Below are 18,100 nucleotides of genomic sequence, written 5' to 3' on the forward strand. Positions count from 1 at the left end.
CAGAGTAAGACATAGAGAATTTGTAATTCCTTTGTGATATCTAGGTAAAAGCATTAAAGGTACATGTATGAGATGGAACAAATGGTGGGAAAGACCAGTATTACAAAAAATTAAATGACAGAACCTATGTAATATTGTCCTAGAGCTTTGCTGTCCAGTGAGGTAGCCACTGGACACCCCTGGTTGTTGAGTTCTTAAAATGTGATTTGCAATCTTCCCTCCACCTGAGCATCCCGCATATGCGGTTTCAACCAGCTGTGGGTCCAAAATATTAAAAAAAAAACAAACAAACCAGAAGGTGCCCCAAAGCAGAATTCCACACCATGGCGACTATTTACACAGCATTTGCATTGTTTGTACAGCTCTTCAGACAGATGTTTTATTAGGTGTCATAAGTCATCTCGAAATGATACGAAGAGTACTGGAGGATGTGCATAGGTTGTATGCAAACACTACGCCCTTTTATATAAGGGACTTGAGCATCTGTGGATTTTGGTATCTGTGGTGGGGTGTGGGGGTTTTCCTGGAATCAGTACCCCCCAGACACCAAGGGACAGCTGTCGACCAAGTTGAGATGTGCCAAAATGTGAAATAGCAAATTTTGATAACTTAGTACTAAAAAAGGTAAAACACCTTGTTACTAGGTTTCTATGTTGGTTATGTTTAAAATGGTAATATTTTGCACATATTGGGTTAAATAAAATTATTGTTGAAGTTAATTTTACCTGTCTCTCTTCTTCTTTAACGTGGCCACAAGAAAAATTAAAATTACAGATGTAATGTGCATTAGGTTCCTCTTTGGATGGTGCTGTTCTAATGTCAGCTCTCCTGGGTTAAAAAAAGCATGGAGACAGGACTGGTAGAAATAAATCAGAATGTCATGTTTTATGGAAATGTTTTTGATTTAGTTTTATTTTTTAATCTATCTTTTTCAAATTTTGTATGAATTTTTTTTGGACATTAAAAGCTTTTATGCTTTCTGTTTCCAAAGACTGAGGCAATTTGAGCTTTCCCTTTTGTACTTTTTAGAAAACTTGTTTTCCCAGTGCTGTGGTACTTCAGGGAGGTCATCACAGGAGGATAACCCATCCTAAACAAGTACTTTCAAGCATGGCTTCTGTCACCACCTGACACATGTTCATTATCAGATTTTTATGCTGTATCATTATCTTTAAGGTGCTGAAAATAGTTCTGATACAGAAAGTGCTCCTTCTCCTTCACCAGTTGAAGCTGTCAAGCCTGGCGAAGACAGCACTGAAAGTGCGCCTCCTCGAGGGACTGCTGAGGCTGCGGCCGAGCTGGAGGCCACCCCTGACGCCGTGCCCAGGCCTTCTCCCTCGCCGGCAGCTGCGAGCACAAAAGTGGCCGAGGATGACAGTGTGGAAGCCCCCGTGAATGATAGCATCACAGTGGACACGGCCGAGCCGATGGAGGTGGAGCATGAGGAGCGTGGGGCTGAAGGCACTTCTGCTCTTGACCTCCCCTCAGCCACCAAGGCCGATGCTGTGGATGTTGAAATGCGGGTTCCAGAAAGCAGTCCATCCAGAGTTGAAGGGGACCCCAAAGACAAAGACCTGCAGAGGAGTGGCGAGAAGCCGGAGCTTGGAGAAGATGATCTAGGGGTGGCCCAACAGCTGAGTGCCCCGAGGCCTGAGCCCCTGTCTGACCACGATTCCAGCGCCACTTGCAGTGCGGATGAGGACGTGGACGGGGAGCCCGAGAGGCAGCGGTGAGGCTCCCTCCTTGACCTCCCCCGTCTTTATTCTGCTGGTTGCAGACTGAACCCGGGGTGGTGCTGGCTGCCAAGGTTGCTCCTGTGTAAATACTGGCCAGTGAGAGAGTCTGTCTGCTTTTACTGTTGGGTTCTGATGCTGGTCACCTGATTAACCAAAAAGAACTGTGTGGTCGTTATTTTTTAAAGAAAAAGACTTTAACTTCTTTCCGTATCAATTGTTAGGTACATCCCATATGATAGCAGAGAAGGGCGGTCAGCTCCCAGAGCTGTGACCAGAACCGCAGTTGCCTGCTGCTATGGTGGCCGAGCCATGTGACGTGGTGGTGAAGGGGCAGGCGGGAGGCGGGGGCCCCAGCTCTGCCCTCGGATGAAATGCCCTCGAAGCAAGGCCTCAGTGCCTGCGTGTGAGATGTGAGAGATGCTGAGGGCGAAGATGGGGACTGAAGGAAAAGTGTGTTAGAAAGCATAATCTGATTGAAGTTAGAGGTGATTGTAATGGTCACCTTTTTGTATCACTTAAAACTGTAGATGATTCATATTTGTAATTTAAAGTGCAGGTATGATACAAATTAAGTACTTTTAGTCAAATTAATATTACAGATATATAATCTTTATGTTTTTTATAACAATTGCTGTTAACAAAAATAAATTTTTATAGGAGTAGATACTACCTTCTTTAGTATACTCAGCTTCTTGGGTGTTTACTTTTCCCTGAAAGAAATGCAGTCACCTAGAATCACAGTACCTAGAATCATTTGTTCCATGTTGAATTGATTGGTGCACACTGTAGAATGAATTAGACTAAAATGTCATTTGACCAGAAACCCAACTCAACTCTTTTTTTCTATTTTCCCCCTTTTTAATAAGAAAGAGGCTCTCAGGAGACAGCCAGATTCTGCTCAGAGCTCTGCTTCTGTAGTGTGTTCTGGTGTCACTGTGTTTTCGGTCCATTTCCAGTATATTGTACATCTTATATACTAAAGAATGGGGCTTAATACTAGAATGATATTGAACATAACAATCATGATTTCTCCAAGGAGATTTTTATGTGGTAGATAATAGAATTTTAATCAGCAAAAATCAGAAATAATATAGGGCTCCTACTTAACCATGGTTTTTCAGAAAATTGAAGATTCTAGCATTCTTTTTCTCATGTCTCGATACTGTGGATTTTAACTGTTCCAAACTTTAAACATAAATGGGTTCATAAACATAAATGTATGGTCCCTTTTTAAGCATGCTTTACTGAAATATGTCATCTAAAATAAGAGTTATGTGTTCTGTGCTGTTGGCTTTAGTGACTTATTTATAAATTTATGAGTGAAGGGAAAATTAGGATGGCAGTAATCATAAAGGGGAGGAGCACCTGAGGGCTGACTGTGATAGTGGTCATGAAATTCTGACGTTCCTTATCAACACATGGTAACACTCTCTGGACGATCCTCTAGTTCACTTCGCTTCCAAGCTGGCAAAATGACACTTTCTATTGTTTGTATCTTTAATATTATCTTGATTCTTTGGTAAAAAGTTGTTTTCTTTTACACATTCTCGTTTTCCTACACATTCATACCTTTTCACATGTTCACCTCTCCCAGTAACTGACAACACTGGGAAAGATGATGGCGCCTATAAGGTATCATGTTCCAGTTACTATTCTGGACATCCTTTACTCAAGTGTGGGTCCTGAAACTAAGTGAAGTGGTGCAGTGTGAGGTGGCAGAGGGTGAACAGGGAGCACGAACTGGGTGGGGAGCACGGGCAGCCATGTGAGCTCAACCTGCTGTTGCCTCGTGGGAGTGCTGCCTCTGGTGCCGTTTCTCCCCAGTTTTCATGAGAAATCAGGAGTCTGGAATTATGGGTGAAATCTTTTTGTCGTTTTTATTTCTTTATTTCTGGCATTGCTGGGTCTTTGTTGCTGTGTGCAGGCTTGTCTTCTCTAGTTATGGTGAGTGGGCCCTGCTCTGTGTTGCAGTATATGGGCTTCTCAGTGAGGTGGCTTCTCCTGTTGTGGAGCTCAGGCTCTAGGCTCAGGCTTTGGTAGTTGTGGTGTTCGTGGGCTTAGTTGCCCTGTGGCATGTGGGGTCTTCCTGGACCAGGAATGGAACCCACGTCCCCTGCATTGACAGACGGACTCTTTATCACTGGACCACCAGGGAAGTCCCTGGGTGAAATTCTTGATTTTAAAATGATGGTGTTTTATTCAGATGTTTTAAAAAATACCCTCTCATCTTAGCAAAACTAGTTTGTAACCTATGTTAATGATAAATTAGGACCTGACATTCTCTAATGGCCCTTGTTCAGACTGTTCTGTTGGTTAGATGCAGATGAATATCAACCTATAAATTAACATTAGGTTTCTTTACCTGAAAATTTAGCCTTGTAGATTTTTTCCTTAGTATTCAAATATGTAAGGTTAATGTGATATGTGTATGTGTGTGTGTGTATGTACATGTTAACTTACAAGGAATTATGATGATTGTATGTTTAAAAGTCTTGAATAAGAATATTTTGATTAGTCATTTTTAATTGCATTTTCAGAATGTTTCCTATGGATTCGAAGCCTTCGTTGTTAAATCCCGCTGGGTCTATACTGGTCTCATCACCCATAAAACCAAACCCACTGGACCTGCCTCAGCTTCAGCATCGAGCTGCTGTCATCCCACCAATGGTAAGTTTTCAGCGTGAATAAGAAAAGTAGAGTTGAAAACAAAGACCTTTAGAGACATTTCTTCTCTAATCAGTGCTTGAGTTTTTTTTTTTAATTGTAGTAAAAATCACATAACATGAAATTTACATCTTAACTCTTAATGTGTGCTGTTCAGTAGGGTTAAGTATATCTATTAAACCATCACCCTCCCCTGCACCCAGCAACCTACACCTTTCTACTTTCTGTTTTATGAATTTGGCTGCATACATAAGTAGGCTCATAATACAGTGTTTGTGTTCTTTGTGGCTGTTTTATTTCACTTCGCCTAATGTCCTGAAGATTATTCATATTGTGGCACATTTAGATTCTCCTTCTATCTTAAGACTGTGTGTATAGACCACATTTGATTTATCCATTCATCTGTTGAATGCATTGCTTTTTCAAATGAATTCATGTGAGAATTGATTGAAATGATCCATTTCCAGTTAAGGAAAAAAGCGAAATGTAGTGCTCTAGCCATAAATGTTACTGAGTTTTGTGTTTGTTTTGTTTTGCTACAAGATAATAATAAATATGAATAAGTAAATAGTATATCTAGATGTTGAATGTTTCAAATAAATTATAGAGGTTATTGTTAGCTTTAGTATACAGTTCCAAACCTAGTTTTATTTGCATTTTATCTTATTAATCTCTGTGAATTTGACTCCCTTTTGATCCTGAATTCTGGTATTGGGTATTGATCCTTAGTTATGTTCTAGCTCTTCATTTCAGAGGATAAAAATTTGTTCCCTAGGTCACATGACAATATGTAAAAGTTAAGTGTGTGCCTCTGATAAATAGGCTCACCAAAAAAATGATTAAACATTTGTTCATTCATTGATTTACCCAAATGGACATAAATTGAGGGTCTGCTGAGTTCAAGGTAACATTTTTTTATGTTTTGTGAAATGTCATGATCTCTGACTTCAGAAAATTTAAAGATTGGTCTTGATAATAAGACATAGAAAAAAATCATGTTTCTTTTTCTGCCTCAATTTTTAAAAATTCATTTATTATAATTGGAGGATAATTGCAATGTTGTGTTGGTTTCTGCCATACATCAACATGTACCAGCCATAGGTATACATATATCCCCTCTGCATAATAAAAATTTTAAAGAATTAAAATGTGATGCTCTGTTAGGTTGAAAAATATACTATGAGCAATTCAGAGGAAGGAGTACTTCCTGGTTAAAGAGACACTGAAAAATTCTTTGTAGGAAATAACGCAGTTCATTTTGCTTTATATTTATAGTAAAAGAAGGAAAAGGCACATTTACATATAAGCTAAAACCCAAAGGCAAGAAAATTATGTGTGTATTATGAGTGCAGTGAAAAATCCTACCTACAGCAGTGGAAAAAACTGTGGGTCTTTAGATAACAGGTTCTAAAAGAGTCTGCTCTCTGCTAGTCCCAGGATGCGCATATTCATGACAAAGCAGCTTGGATTCTTTTCTTTATGATGTGGGAGAGATAGAAAACAGAGAAATGTGCACTGTGAGAGAGGAGTAGGCGGCAGCAAGAAGGAAGGCAGGAGGGATGGCAGTGTGGTGTTGGACGGTGGGGCTGGCCTGTCTGAAGAGAACTGGCATCTTATGGAGTTGATGGTGGAGGGGAGGAGATGAGTGAGACCAGGGCAGCTGCCAGACTTCTGGCTGAAGCTGCTGAGGTTCTGTTTTGTACGAGAAGCCAGAGAAGTGTTCATTGTAGCAAATGAGAAGCTCCATTTTGAATTTGAGTTTTGAGGTGCTTTGAGATAGCTGAGTGGAGTTGTTAAGGGCAGTGAGTGTGAAACTTGGAGAAAAATGTCTCAAAAATATTTGCTTAAAAAAATTTTTTTGCTTATGAGCCATTAACATAGAGGTGACGTTTAAATCCACAGAAGTGGGTGTGAGCACCTATGAGGGTCAGGAAGAGGGTGGGCCAGACCTGAGCCACCAGGGGCTCAACGTCTTGAGTTAAAAGCAGATGGAAATACTGGGATTTCTGACTTTGATTTCTCTTAACACAACTTTCGGAGAAGGCAATAGCAACCCACTCCAGTGTTCTTGCCTGGAGAATCCCAGGGTCGGGGGAGCCTGGTGGGCTGCCGTCTGTGGGGTCGCAGAGAGTCAGACACGACTGAAGCGACTTAGCAGCAGCAGCAGCAACACAACTTTGGGATTTGTATCGTGTTCAAATCTGAAAGTAATTGTTTTAGCATTTTAAGCATAAAGCTTGAAGATTACTTTGATTTAAAAAATGGTAGAACCGCTTCAAGCAGTCAGATTATATAGAAATAAGGGTTACTTGCAACAGATGGTAATGGCTACTTAGTTGGTGTCTGGCATATTTAGATTTTTTTCTCCCTGTAGGTTTCTTGCACCCCGTGTAACATCCCGATTGGGACCCCTGTGAGCGGCTATGCCCTCTACCAGCGGCACATCAAAGCCATGCATGAGTCGGCTCTCCTGGAGGAACAGCGTCAACGGCAGGAGCAGCTGGACCTAGAGTGTCGGAGCTCCACCAGCCCATGCAGTGCCGCCCGGAGCCCCGGCAGAGACTGGGAAGGTGGGTAGCGCACGCACCGCCCAGGACTCGGGTGTAGGTGGTGGGAAACAGAGCTGAATTTGAAACCTGGCTAGTGGCGCTGTCCTGAACAGATACACTTCCTTACCTTAACCTTGGTTAGATTGTCAAGGGATGTCAGTGTTTTTGATCACTGAAGGATGGTGGTGATGTTTTCAGTAGACTTCTTGTTAATGTGAATTTTGTGATGTTCACTTTACTGCTGATGATTGTGTACTACTGGCCGTTCTTTCTGTTGCGTTCATCTAAGTTTTCAGAGTCAGTGAGAATTACCTGTCGTCCAAGCAAATCAGGGAGATATTCTAAATCTCTGATATGATGAGATCAACTTTGTGTAGCACAGTCGATCAGACCTTGACTTACCCCTCACTATGGTCGTGGGCAAGCCACTTGACCTTCTCAGCTTTAGTAAAGTGCAAACAATACATCTGTCTGTCTAATCTAGCTATATCTTTGCCTTTCTGAAAGTGAATGCACATTCAGTATTGTTTTATAACACGTGGTTCAGCATTATTTTACATACAGTTTGATAATTTACAGCAGTAGTATATTAGCATATGCATAGTGTAATAGACACCTTGAAGAGCGCTGTTATCCTGTGTGTCACTGTTGTTGTTTCAAGTGACAGATTTGAGTTGTGCATGTTCTTTTTAGTTGGTGCATGATACACTTAATTTCTTTTAAAACAAAAAGAAAGGGAGCCATTACTAAATTTTAGTATATTCTTCTGTTATGGTTAGAAGATGACACCTAGTAGTCAGTAGTCTGTAGTAGTAGTCTGGTTGATAGTAACCGATGGGCTGCCTAGTACAACACACTTAGAATATGAGACCGTTAAAGTCGTCTTTGACTATGGTTTCATTTTTTGTAATAATTCAGTAGACTGTTGGTAGTACCTTGTATAAGATAAGGGCTGTTAGCTATAGAACACCATGCATTTCAAGGACTGTTTAATGTAAAAGTGGAACTGTGATGCTTAACTGACCCTGCTGACTCCTTGTCCCTGTCCCACCAGGAGTAAACGGTTAGTTACTGAACCTCCTGTGTCAGAGTTTTACATATAAGATTGCTAGTGTTTTAAATATAAATCTTAGACTATTAAAAATGTGAACCAGATTAATACCCACCACGGCTATATGTATCAGTTCAGTTCAGTCACTCAGTCGTGTCTGACTCTTTGTGACCCCATGAATCGCAGCACACCAGGCCTCCCTGTCCATCACCAGCTCCCGGAGTTCACTCAGACTCACATCCATCGAGTCAGTGAGGCCATCCAGCCATCTCATCCTCTGTCGTCCCCTTCTCCTCCTGCCCCCAATCCCTCCCAGCATCAGAGTCTTTTCCAATGAGTCAACTCTTCGCATGAGGTGGCCAAAGTACTGGAGTTTCAGCTTCAGCATCGTTCCTTCCAAAGAAATCCCAGGGCTGATCTCCTTCAGAATGGACTGGTTGGATCTCCTTGCAGTCCAAGGGACTCTCAAGAGTCTTCTCCAACACCACAGTTCAAAACCATCAATTCTTCGGTGCTCAGCCTTCTTCACAGTCCAACTCTCACATCCATACATGACCACTGGAAAAACCATAGCCTTGACTAGACGGACCTTTGTTGGCAAAGTAACGTCTCTGCTTTTGAATAGACTATCTAGGTTGGTCATAACTTTCCTTCCAAGGAGTAAGCGTCTTAATTTCATGGCTGCAATCACCATCTGCAGTGATTTTGGAGCCCAAAAAAATAAAGTGTGTCACTGTTTCCCCATCTATTTCCCATGAAGTGATGGGACCAGATGCCATGATTTTAGTTTTCTGAATGTTGAGCTTTAAGCCAACTTTTTCACTCTCCTCTTTCACTTTCATCAAGAAGCTTTTTAGTTCCTTTTCACTTTCTGCCATAAGGGTGGTGTTATCTGCATATCTGAGGTTATTAATATTTCTCCCAGCAATCTTGATTCCAGCTTGTGCTTCTTCCAGCCCAGCGTTTCTCATGATGTACTCTGCATATAAATTAAATAAGCAGTGTGACAATATACAGCCTTGATGTACTCCTTTTCCTATTTGGAACCAGTCTGTTGTTCCATGTCCAGTTCTAACTGTTGCTTCCTGACCTGCATACAGATTTCTCAAGAGACAGGTCAGGTGGTCTGGTATTCTCATCTCTTTCAGAATTTTCCACAGTTTATTGTGATCCACACAGTCAAAGGCTTTGGCATAGTCAGTAAAGCAGAAATAGATATTTTGCTGGCTGTATGTATAATAGGTGCTAAATGAATATTTCTTGAATGAAAGTAGAAGAAATATTGTTAACTCGTGAGCTTTTAGTATATTGCCTCTAGAGAATCCTTAATCCCTAACTCAGTAATTGACATAATGTGTACTCAGCAATTACATGTTAAAGGAATGATTTAAATGGAGTAGGATAAAAATGGATTTAGCAGAAGTACTTGTGTTTTGAGCATTCCAATGATGAGAAAAATCTGTCAGTATGAAAATGATAAATTGTAGAATAAGTCTTTTGATCTATTCCTTACATAAATGATTTAGAATAATTTTTTTGAAACAATTAAAATGTGGAAAAAATAACATTCAAATAGTGTTTTCTGAACTTATGCTAAAGCTTAGCATTATTCAGCTGACAACACCTGAATCATTCTGTCTGTATAGTTGTTTTAAGAACTGAGGCTGTTTTGTTGATCTCCGTTACAAAGTGGGTTGTATTGGCACCCCCAAGTTCTAAGACTTCAGACTGCGAATTGCATTTCTCCGTGATCAGTCACATTAATCCATGTGGTTTAGATCTGAATGGTATCCTTTTTTAAATAGTGATGCAGTGGTGTTAAACCCAAACTGTCATTATTTATGTGATCAGTATGACACCAAAGTGTTTGTTAATATGACATCACTTTGGTTCAAGGTGACTCTCTACAAACTGAGGTGGTTGATTACATTTTATTCCAAGGTTAAGTTTTGTTTTAGCTAATCTAGCTAGTATGTTCATCCAGTAGTTTGTTTAACAAGTGCTGAAGGCTCTCCTGAATTTATAACTATTTTGTAGTTTGCGTAAAGGATAATCTCCCAAATAACATTTATATGTTTCCAATTAACTCGCTTGTATGTAGAACGTTTGATAGGAATATTTTCGGTGCAGCATCATAGAATAGTTTATAGAATGGTAAATACAGTGAGAATGAGTTCTAACGTATAAACCATTACCAACTGGTGTTGTCCATGTGAAGTAGGAACACACTTCTGGCTTTTCCTTTCACAGGCTCATTTAGAAGGTAACAGGCAGCACCTGTTGTCCACCTATTGGGTTGTGTTCACCTTCTCTTTGAGACAGGCGGTTTAAACCTTTCCATTTGTAGAAAAGCTTGAAAAAGCCTCAGAGAAAAGTTGTTTTCATTTTCCAGTAACATTTACACAAGTTGACTCCTGCTTTAGTTGGAAACCTCTTTTCTGCAGTGAAAGATCTCAGACTTGACACAGGTAAAGGTAGTTAGACGTGAAGTTCTAATGCAGGTTTTAACAAAATCCAATCAAAATAAGAGTTTATGCTTCTGTGCAACTTGTAGTTTATCTTTTTTATTTTTTCAACTGAGTACGTGATGACTAAATGGTTGTATTTAGAACCGTCTAAAATTTCATCTTTTTATTTAACACTATTATGACAAGTATATTTATTTTTCTGCATGTTTATAAACTTACAAAACCATCCTTCACTGAATATATATATAATGTGCTCTCATGTTAAATTGTCTAGAAAGGGAGACATGGTTTTCTTTTGTAGTTGGTTTATTTCATAAATCTGCGCAGTATTAGGACACTTACTAATCAGTCAGAGAAGGAATGGGTAGCATCATCCTGATGGTGCCTCCAGAGGCATCTGAAATTTCTGCACCCAGTGCTCAGGAAGCCATCACTGCACTGCGGCTCAGAGCTCAGGCCAGGAACTGCACTGCTGTAGGAAAGTCTCCAACCTTGGTTGGGCAGTTAGGGTGTGAGTCTTTTGAGCCTCAGTTGCCTCCTCTGTCAAACGTTGTTAATGATCTCATTAGTCCTCAGAGCTTAACGAGATACTTCCTGTAGTCTCAGTGCTCTGCCCATAGTACAGATTCCTATTAGCTGAGGTTACTTTCACTGTTTCCAGTTTTAAAAAATACCTTAATAAGCTAAAGAACATTTAATTGTGCTAGTCAGTTCTCTACTTGAAACCAGTCACCAACCTTCCGCTTCACAGTGAGAGGCTGGAGACCTTCTCTTTAGAAAGGACCTGTGAAGATGCCATGTCACTGCAGTTAAGGGAGAAAGGAATCAAGCAAGAGGGCTACTGTTGAAGGGAGAAGGCAAGTTATTTTTCAGAGGGGAAGACTATCCACCTAGGAAGCCTGAAGAATTAACTGAGAAGTTATTTGAGCTAAGAGGAAAGTTCATTAAGTTTCTCAGAAAAAATTGATATACGGAGATCTATATTTATCTTTCTTATATCTGCAGAAATCAGTGTGTAAAATATATATTTTTTTCCCGTGTATACTAAACAGATGGTTTTCCTTACAACAAAATTTAAAAATAACTATTAAAATTATACGAAATTATGAAAAATGACCTATATGAAAAAATCAATGTTTCTCAGTTGGAAAACTTAGTATAAAATGTCAAGTCTCCTGTAAATATACATGCAGTGAAAATTCCAGTGATACATTGGGGAGGAAGTACTCAAAATGATTTAAATTTAGATTTATCTGAAAGAACAAGTGGATAAAACTAGGTAAGCAAAAGAATAAAAGATGAATGGGAATTTGTTCTGGCAAACATTAAAATGCCACAGTTTAAAGTGGTTTAGGTTACAGATGATTTTTACTTTCTTTTCTAAAATTACAGTATGTCAATTTTACTTCCTTTAAAGAAAGAAAAGATATATATATATAATATAGAAAATTATGTAATTATATATATTTGTGTTTTTTCTTAATATGACTCTGCATATCTGATATGCCCTTGAAATCCTTAAAGTTTATCTTTATACTTCATATGGAGGTAAATTAGTAGAATAATTTTCATTAGCATTGTTACAGTAAAATTCATAAGCTTGCATAGCCATTAAAAATGATTTTGATCTGCATCTTTTGAAATCCTTCTTCCGTTTCTTGATTGCATTTATTTCTCTAATACCTAAGCAGTGGGCTTCAACAGGCTAATTATAAAAGTCAAAATCCTCAGCATTCTGGCCTCTAATTCAGGGTATACCTGAATTCATAGAATGGCTGGATAATCCGTTGTTTGCCTGTTGTGATCTTTATTACATATGAAAAGACTTGATTCTCCTAATGAGAGGACAGAGAAGTTCTCTGTGCTTTGAAAGAAGAAATGGTCATTGGATTTTTGTGGATTTCATTAGGTCAGAGTACTGGTGCTTACACAGAAGATTTGGGTGTGTAGGGTTTTGTAACCTAGACCTCTATAGTAGTATAGAGTTGGATCTGCCTCCGGACAGTGTGGGCTGGTCCTGTCACACTTGCTATTTCAATCTGGGGTTCTTCCCTTATGTTGGTAACTTTAACTTCCATAGGAAAATCAGTCGCCTATATGCCCTATGCTGAGGCCACACGTGCTCTAGAGCAGGAGGCACAGATGCACAGTAGCAGCGTCACCGTGTAGGCTCTCTCCGCAGCCCAGTGTGAGTGCAGCCTGCTCTAGTGGCCTGCCAGGTAAATACCGATCCTCCTGCCGTGGCTGCTGGCCATCCACCTACACTGCTGGCAGGGATGGTTTGTTTCCAGGACACGTCCCCGCTATTTCAGAATTCCTTTCTTGTTTCTCTGCATCCCATCTTCAGTTGTATTCAGTTGAGATTCACTGGGCCACTGGGAGGTTTGTGTTCATACCTGTGTACCGTGACGTTGACTGCCTATTCTCCTATGAGTACATGTACTTTGTGAAAATCTTGAGATCCACCCCCTGCTGAGAAATATTCAAATGTCTGTGAGAGTCAGAATCAGTAAGTGTTTCTCAAATTATGCAAGATGCAAAGAGGACATATAACTGACTGTCAGTCATATCTGTATATTTTCTAGAGTTGTAATATCAACTGTCCCTAAGAAACACCCTTCTCTTCACCTTCTGTGTGAGGTCCAAGGAGTGGTGCAGAGAGAGAAGAAATCACTAAAGACTGCTGTTTGCATAAGCTGAACAGAAATAGTCTGAAATGGACTTCAGCCTGAAAGCTCTGGTTTGACAGGAAGTTGAGTATTTCAGTGTCACAGATACCATTTGTGACCTGAGTATGGATACAGATTTAATCTAAGTGAAAGAAATTTAAAATAGAAGTGTTCACCCTCAAATTCATCTTGCACTTACAATTGAATTGTGATTGAAGAAATAATTGAGATAGGTGGAACATCACAAACTAGGAAATTGACTATTTCAAATAATTTTTTTCTTCCTTTTAAAAGTCCTCCAGCCTGCTCCACATCAGGTGATAACTAACCTCCCTGAAGGGGTTCGGCTTCCAACAACTCGGCCCACTCGGCCGCCGCCTCCTCTCATCCCATCATCCAAAACCACAGTGGCTTCCGAGAAACCATCGTTTTTACTGGGAGGCTCCATCTCGCAGGTAAGAGGACTTCTCTTCCGAGGAGATTCTCTGTTGGTTACTGTTTTGTAAAGATTTTCCCTCCCTCCCATATTTATTTGCCAGAGTCTAAATGAAAAGTATTTATGACGAGACATTGACTTAAAAATGCAGCAGTCACTTTGTCTTCCATGGCACATGCAGGTTTGTTTGAGTTAGGTCCCCAAATTGAGTGACAGTGTTATGTGGCCACTCACATCTCTGTTTGCTTAATCATTGGTCAGCTAATGATCAGGGAGCTCTGTGCCCGGAAGGACTTAAATTTCCCAGTCTTTACCAAGGGACTCATCAACCAGGCAGCCAACAACACTGCCTGCTATCACAGAGCCTTGAGGTGGGACCACACACGGTGAGGACACACGACCTTCTGGAGTTTCCCCTGGCCGGTGTGCAGCCTGCACATGTATATGGCCTTCTAGGTCCCCAGGAAGATGTTGGACCTCTGCAGACCCCTGTGGACATCTTGTTCTTTAGCTTTTCCTTTTTGTGGGGAGGGGTGGGGTCTACCTCAAAGGATGCAGGATCTGAGTTCCCTGACCAGGGATGGAACTCTCACCCTTTGCCATGGAGTCTTAACCACTGGACTACTAGGGACGTCCCTCTTACAGTTTATGGTTAGCCTGATTGTTTGCTCTGACTGCCTCGGCCAGGGGAGAAGTTAATCCATTGACTCTAATTGTTTCTGACAAGCCTACACCTGCTTCCCCACCCTGTCAGGCCAGATCAAGACAGCTTTGCAGGTGGGGTCTGTCAGAGAACCGCTCAGCCAGTCTGATAATGACAGTCATCTGAGCCTGACCCCCTGTACTTTCATGTGACCAGAGCTGTGGGTTCTAAGGGCTGAAGCAGACCGGCAGTGGGGGTCAGCAGAGCAAGTTCACGGGTCATAGAGCTCACAATTCTCACCAGAGTTCGCCATTTTCCTGAATAAATGGTCCTAGATTTCTACAGGTCTTTGGTTACGGAGTTGGAAAAGAGTTCTTAAAGGGCTGATTCTTAACCTTCCTGCTAGTTTTCTGGTTGCCTTTGTGGAGGAGGGTCTTTAGAAGTTCTTCCTCCACCATTTATCCCTCCACCAGGGATAAATGCAGTTAATAATAATAGCTACATCTGAGGGTATGGTTAAGTGTTTTCAGTTATGTAATTTGTTAATAATACATATCAATCTACCTAAAATTTAGGGTGATTTTGGAAGATGTCTTGCTCCTTTTAAAAGCTTTTAAAATTTAACCAATCTGCAATGAGGATTTTCTTGCTTTATACTTAGTTTTGGTGTTGGGGGTGGATGGGTGGTAAGTTTTCTAAACAGAAACGTGTACCTTAACTCTAGAGTTGACCTTGTGAAGAGACAGTGTTATTCTAGTCCTTTAACATTATTTTTAGGGAACACCCGGCACTTACTTGCCTTCTCCTAATCAGGCCTCCTACGCCCCCGAGGCAGCGAAGCCCTCGGCAGGCTCCATCTCTCTAGGACTGCCACGGCAGCAGGAGGCCACCAAGCCAGGTCAGTGAGGAGGGGGCGGACCGTAGCCACTTTCGTGGCACACCAGTCGGGGACTTGGCACTTGAGCTCACTCTGTCTTGCTCTGGCCCACAGCCACCGTGCCCTACATCAAGCAGGAGGAGTTCTCTCCCCGAAGCCAGAACTCACAGCCTGAGGGTTTACTGGTCAGAGCCCAGCACGAAGGGGTGGTCAGAGGTAAGACACACTGTAGGGCAGAAATATACTCTGATCCGCAGTAAATGGGTTAAGGGAAGTCAGTAGTATGTTTTAAAGATGGGCTCTTAAATTAGAGCCTTTAAATTCTTAAGTTTTCTTTCCATATAAAAATCATTTTATAACTTTGAAATTTTGTGTTTCTGCAGTGCTTTTTAAAAATTGTGAAATTATTTTTAAAGTATGTTTCAGTAAAACACTGTTCCTTTTGTGCTGCAGTTCCCCTTTTTTTCTCTTCTCTCCCAAGCAGGGGCTGGTTTTGTTGGCCTGTTTTTTTGTAGGTGTGGGGGTGTGATTGGCTGATGATTCTGTTGTTACCCAGGTACCTCAGGAGCCATTCAAGAAGGCAGCATAACTCGGGGAACGCCCTCTGGCAAACTCTCTGTGGAGAGCATCCCGTCCCTCCGAGGTTCCATCACCCAGGTCAGTTGTTCTCCTTCCCAAGACCCAAACCACAGCTGGTAGAAAACCAGAAGTGAAGTCTCAAGTGGGTTGGCCATTCTAGCACAAGTTTTGTGACAAAGTTGTTCATTGTTCTGGGGTTTGGGACAGGTCTCAGTGATAAACCTGTGATAAACCTCAGATGATAAACCACAAGCCAAATCATCTCTACTGTGTTTCATTGAAAAAGGTGGATTATTTGCAGATTGGCAGAAAAAACAAGTTATAATTGATGCAACTCTGCCTGGCAGAGCTTTTAACATGTGTTCAGCTTAAACAGAAATTGAGAGGAAAATCATAAATTGTTTGCTTGCTTTTACAACTTGTCGTTATCTTTTTCTTATAAATTTTGAAAAAACTTGATTATATTTGCATGAGTTTAGGCCTTAAGACAAATTTTGTTTCTTAGAGTTAAGTGCTTTCATAGTGGTTTGACTTTGAGGTGGGGAAGAAGGCTGACTCAACTCATATACCTATTGGCATTTTAGGAAGTTTTGCATGGCAGGGTTCAAGGACCAAGGTACAGTCTTTCTTTATGTTTATAAAACATGTCTGGTTTCCCATCATGTGCTGGCCTTTCTTATTTGAGGTCATGGCTTGATCTGATGCTTGGTGTGGCAGGTTACATTTTCTGAGCGTTTGTGTCCTGTCAGCTGAAGTGATGCTCATGCTGCCTGTGTCTGATTGAATGGCAGGGGACCCCGGCTCTGTCCCAGGCTGGCATACCCACTGAGGCATTGGTGAAGGGACCTGTTTCTAGACTGTCCATTGAAGAGAGCAGTCCTGAGAAAGGCCGGGAGGAAGCTGCCTCCAAAGGCCATGTTATTTACGAAGGCAAAAGTGGACACATCTTATCCTATGATAGTAAGTATCGCCTCTCCACTCCAAGGCTGGTGCTGTCACATGTGACAGGGGTGTGGGGCTGGCTCCTTACCTACTGGCTTTGGGAAAGTGAGTTTTCTTTCCCCAAGCCCAGGTTTCCCCTCTGTAATGTAAAAAGGGTTAACGTGAGTACTTCTCTTGAAACTTTGGTGAAAAATTAACTGAGACAGTCAGTGAAAAGTGCTTAACAGCATGGAGCCCAGAGTAAGTGTCCCCTGAGTGGCTCCCCACTGCCAGCTGTAGTCATTAGATTTAGCCTAGGAAAAGAATCTCTGTTTAATAGAACCACAGCTGAACGTCTGCTCAGCAAAAACAAGTCCCTGTGAATGCGATTTGACCCCCTTCTATTTTAAAGGAATGCCAGTTTTACTTGTTAAGGAGTAGATAGTAGTCTGGTAATCCTAGAAAGAGTATTGAATTTAAATTCACCTTAAATGTAACTGTTTTAATGCCTGTATCTAAACGTTCATCTTTAGATGTGTTCATGAGTTTAAGTTTCAGCTTGCGCACTGTTATGAGCAGTGTGCTGAAACTGCACTGTCCTGCCCAGACATGCGTCTCCCCTTTTTCCACCGTGCCCACCCTGGCTCAGCTGGCGATGACTGTCGTCAGTCACATTGCTGTGTCCAGTGACCCTTACCTGAAATTTCATATGCCCAGATCCCTTTCCAGCAGTTTGATCGCCTGCTGCCTGTAGTACCTGTTACTCAGTGGTAACTGCCGTTAGTTAACCTGGACCCATCACTATTGTTAAGTTCCTTGAGGGAAGCGACCTGATTTATACCCTGCAATCCTGGTTTATGCCTGACCCTCAGTAAATATATTTGAATGAATGAAAACATTTTTATAAATATCATCTACACAGAGGTAGGTATGTAGTAGATTAAGACCAGTTTTTATATCATCTTCATGAGATCATGAGGTTAAAGTAACTTATTTAGGCCTTGGGCTGATAGGCCTTGGGCTCTATCCGAGCAGTGCTTGTGTCTGTTCTGCAGATATTAAGAATGCCCGAGAAGGGACAAGGAGTCCGAGAACAGCTCATGAAATCAGTCTCAAAAGAAGCTATGAATCAGTGGAAGGAACAATAAAACAAGGGTTGTCCATGAGGGAGTCTCCCGTATCAGCACCGCTGGAGGGTAAAGTGTTTCCAGAGCTCTGTTTAGATACATTTAATTCTGTACAGCCAATTTGCATTGTTGGGTTAGGTTACATTTAATATCTGTCATTTCTACCTGAAATTTGTATCAGTATATAATGAAACATATAAATATGTTAATATATTATAAATGTAGTATAAAATGTGTAATAGTAATTAATATACTAATATGAAAGTTACATTAGTAAACATTTAAATTTATGTTCATCTCTACATATAAATCGAGCAGTACATGACACTGAAGGGGGAAGTAAAGACAAAATTGATCTTATCATAGGTAACTGTTAGAAT

The 18,100-nt window shown here is 41.0% G+C and overlaps 1 protein-coding gene across 12 annotated transcripts in view; it reads left to right on the top strand.

The window, feature by feature from the left end:
- Nucleotides 1-18,100, top strand: part of NCOR1 (nuclear receptor corepressor 1) — a 113,618-nt gene that overhangs the window by 68,789 nt on the left and 26,729 nt on the right. For 9 of the 12 annotated variants that reach the window (XM_052658700.1, XM_052658709.1, XM_052658704.1 and 6 more), the window contains 9 exons: nucleotides 1,177-1,729; nucleotides 4,274-4,403; nucleotides 6,775-6,970; nucleotides 13,432-13,592; nucleotides 14,994-15,114; nucleotides 15,208-15,309; nucleotides 15,650-15,750; nucleotides 16,464-16,632; nucleotides 17,649-17,789. In XM_052658700.1, the coding sequence (XP_052514660.1) occupies nucleotides 1,177-1,729; nucleotides 4,274-4,403; nucleotides 6,775-6,970; nucleotides 13,432-13,592; nucleotides 14,994-15,114; nucleotides 15,208-15,309; nucleotides 15,650-15,750; nucleotides 16,464-16,632; nucleotides 17,649-17,789 (1,674 nt within the window). The remainder of the gene's footprint in view (nucleotides 1-1,176; nucleotides 1,730-4,273; nucleotides 4,404-6,774; nucleotides 6,971-13,431; nucleotides 13,593-14,993; nucleotides 15,115-15,207; nucleotides 15,310-15,649; nucleotides 15,751-16,463; nucleotides 16,633-17,648; nucleotides 17,790-18,100) is intronic. The other 3 variants (XM_052658705.1, XM_052658706.1, XM_052658703.1) reach the window with 2 other exon arrangements.

This window comes from Budorcas taxicolor, chromosome 19 (assembly GCF_023091745.1).
Source record: "Budorcas taxicolor isolate Tak-1 chromosome 19, Takin1.1, whole genome shotgun sequence".
Classification (NCBI taxonomy): Eukaryota; Metazoa; Chordata; class Mammalia; order Artiodactyla; family Bovidae; genus Budorcas; species Budorcas taxicolor.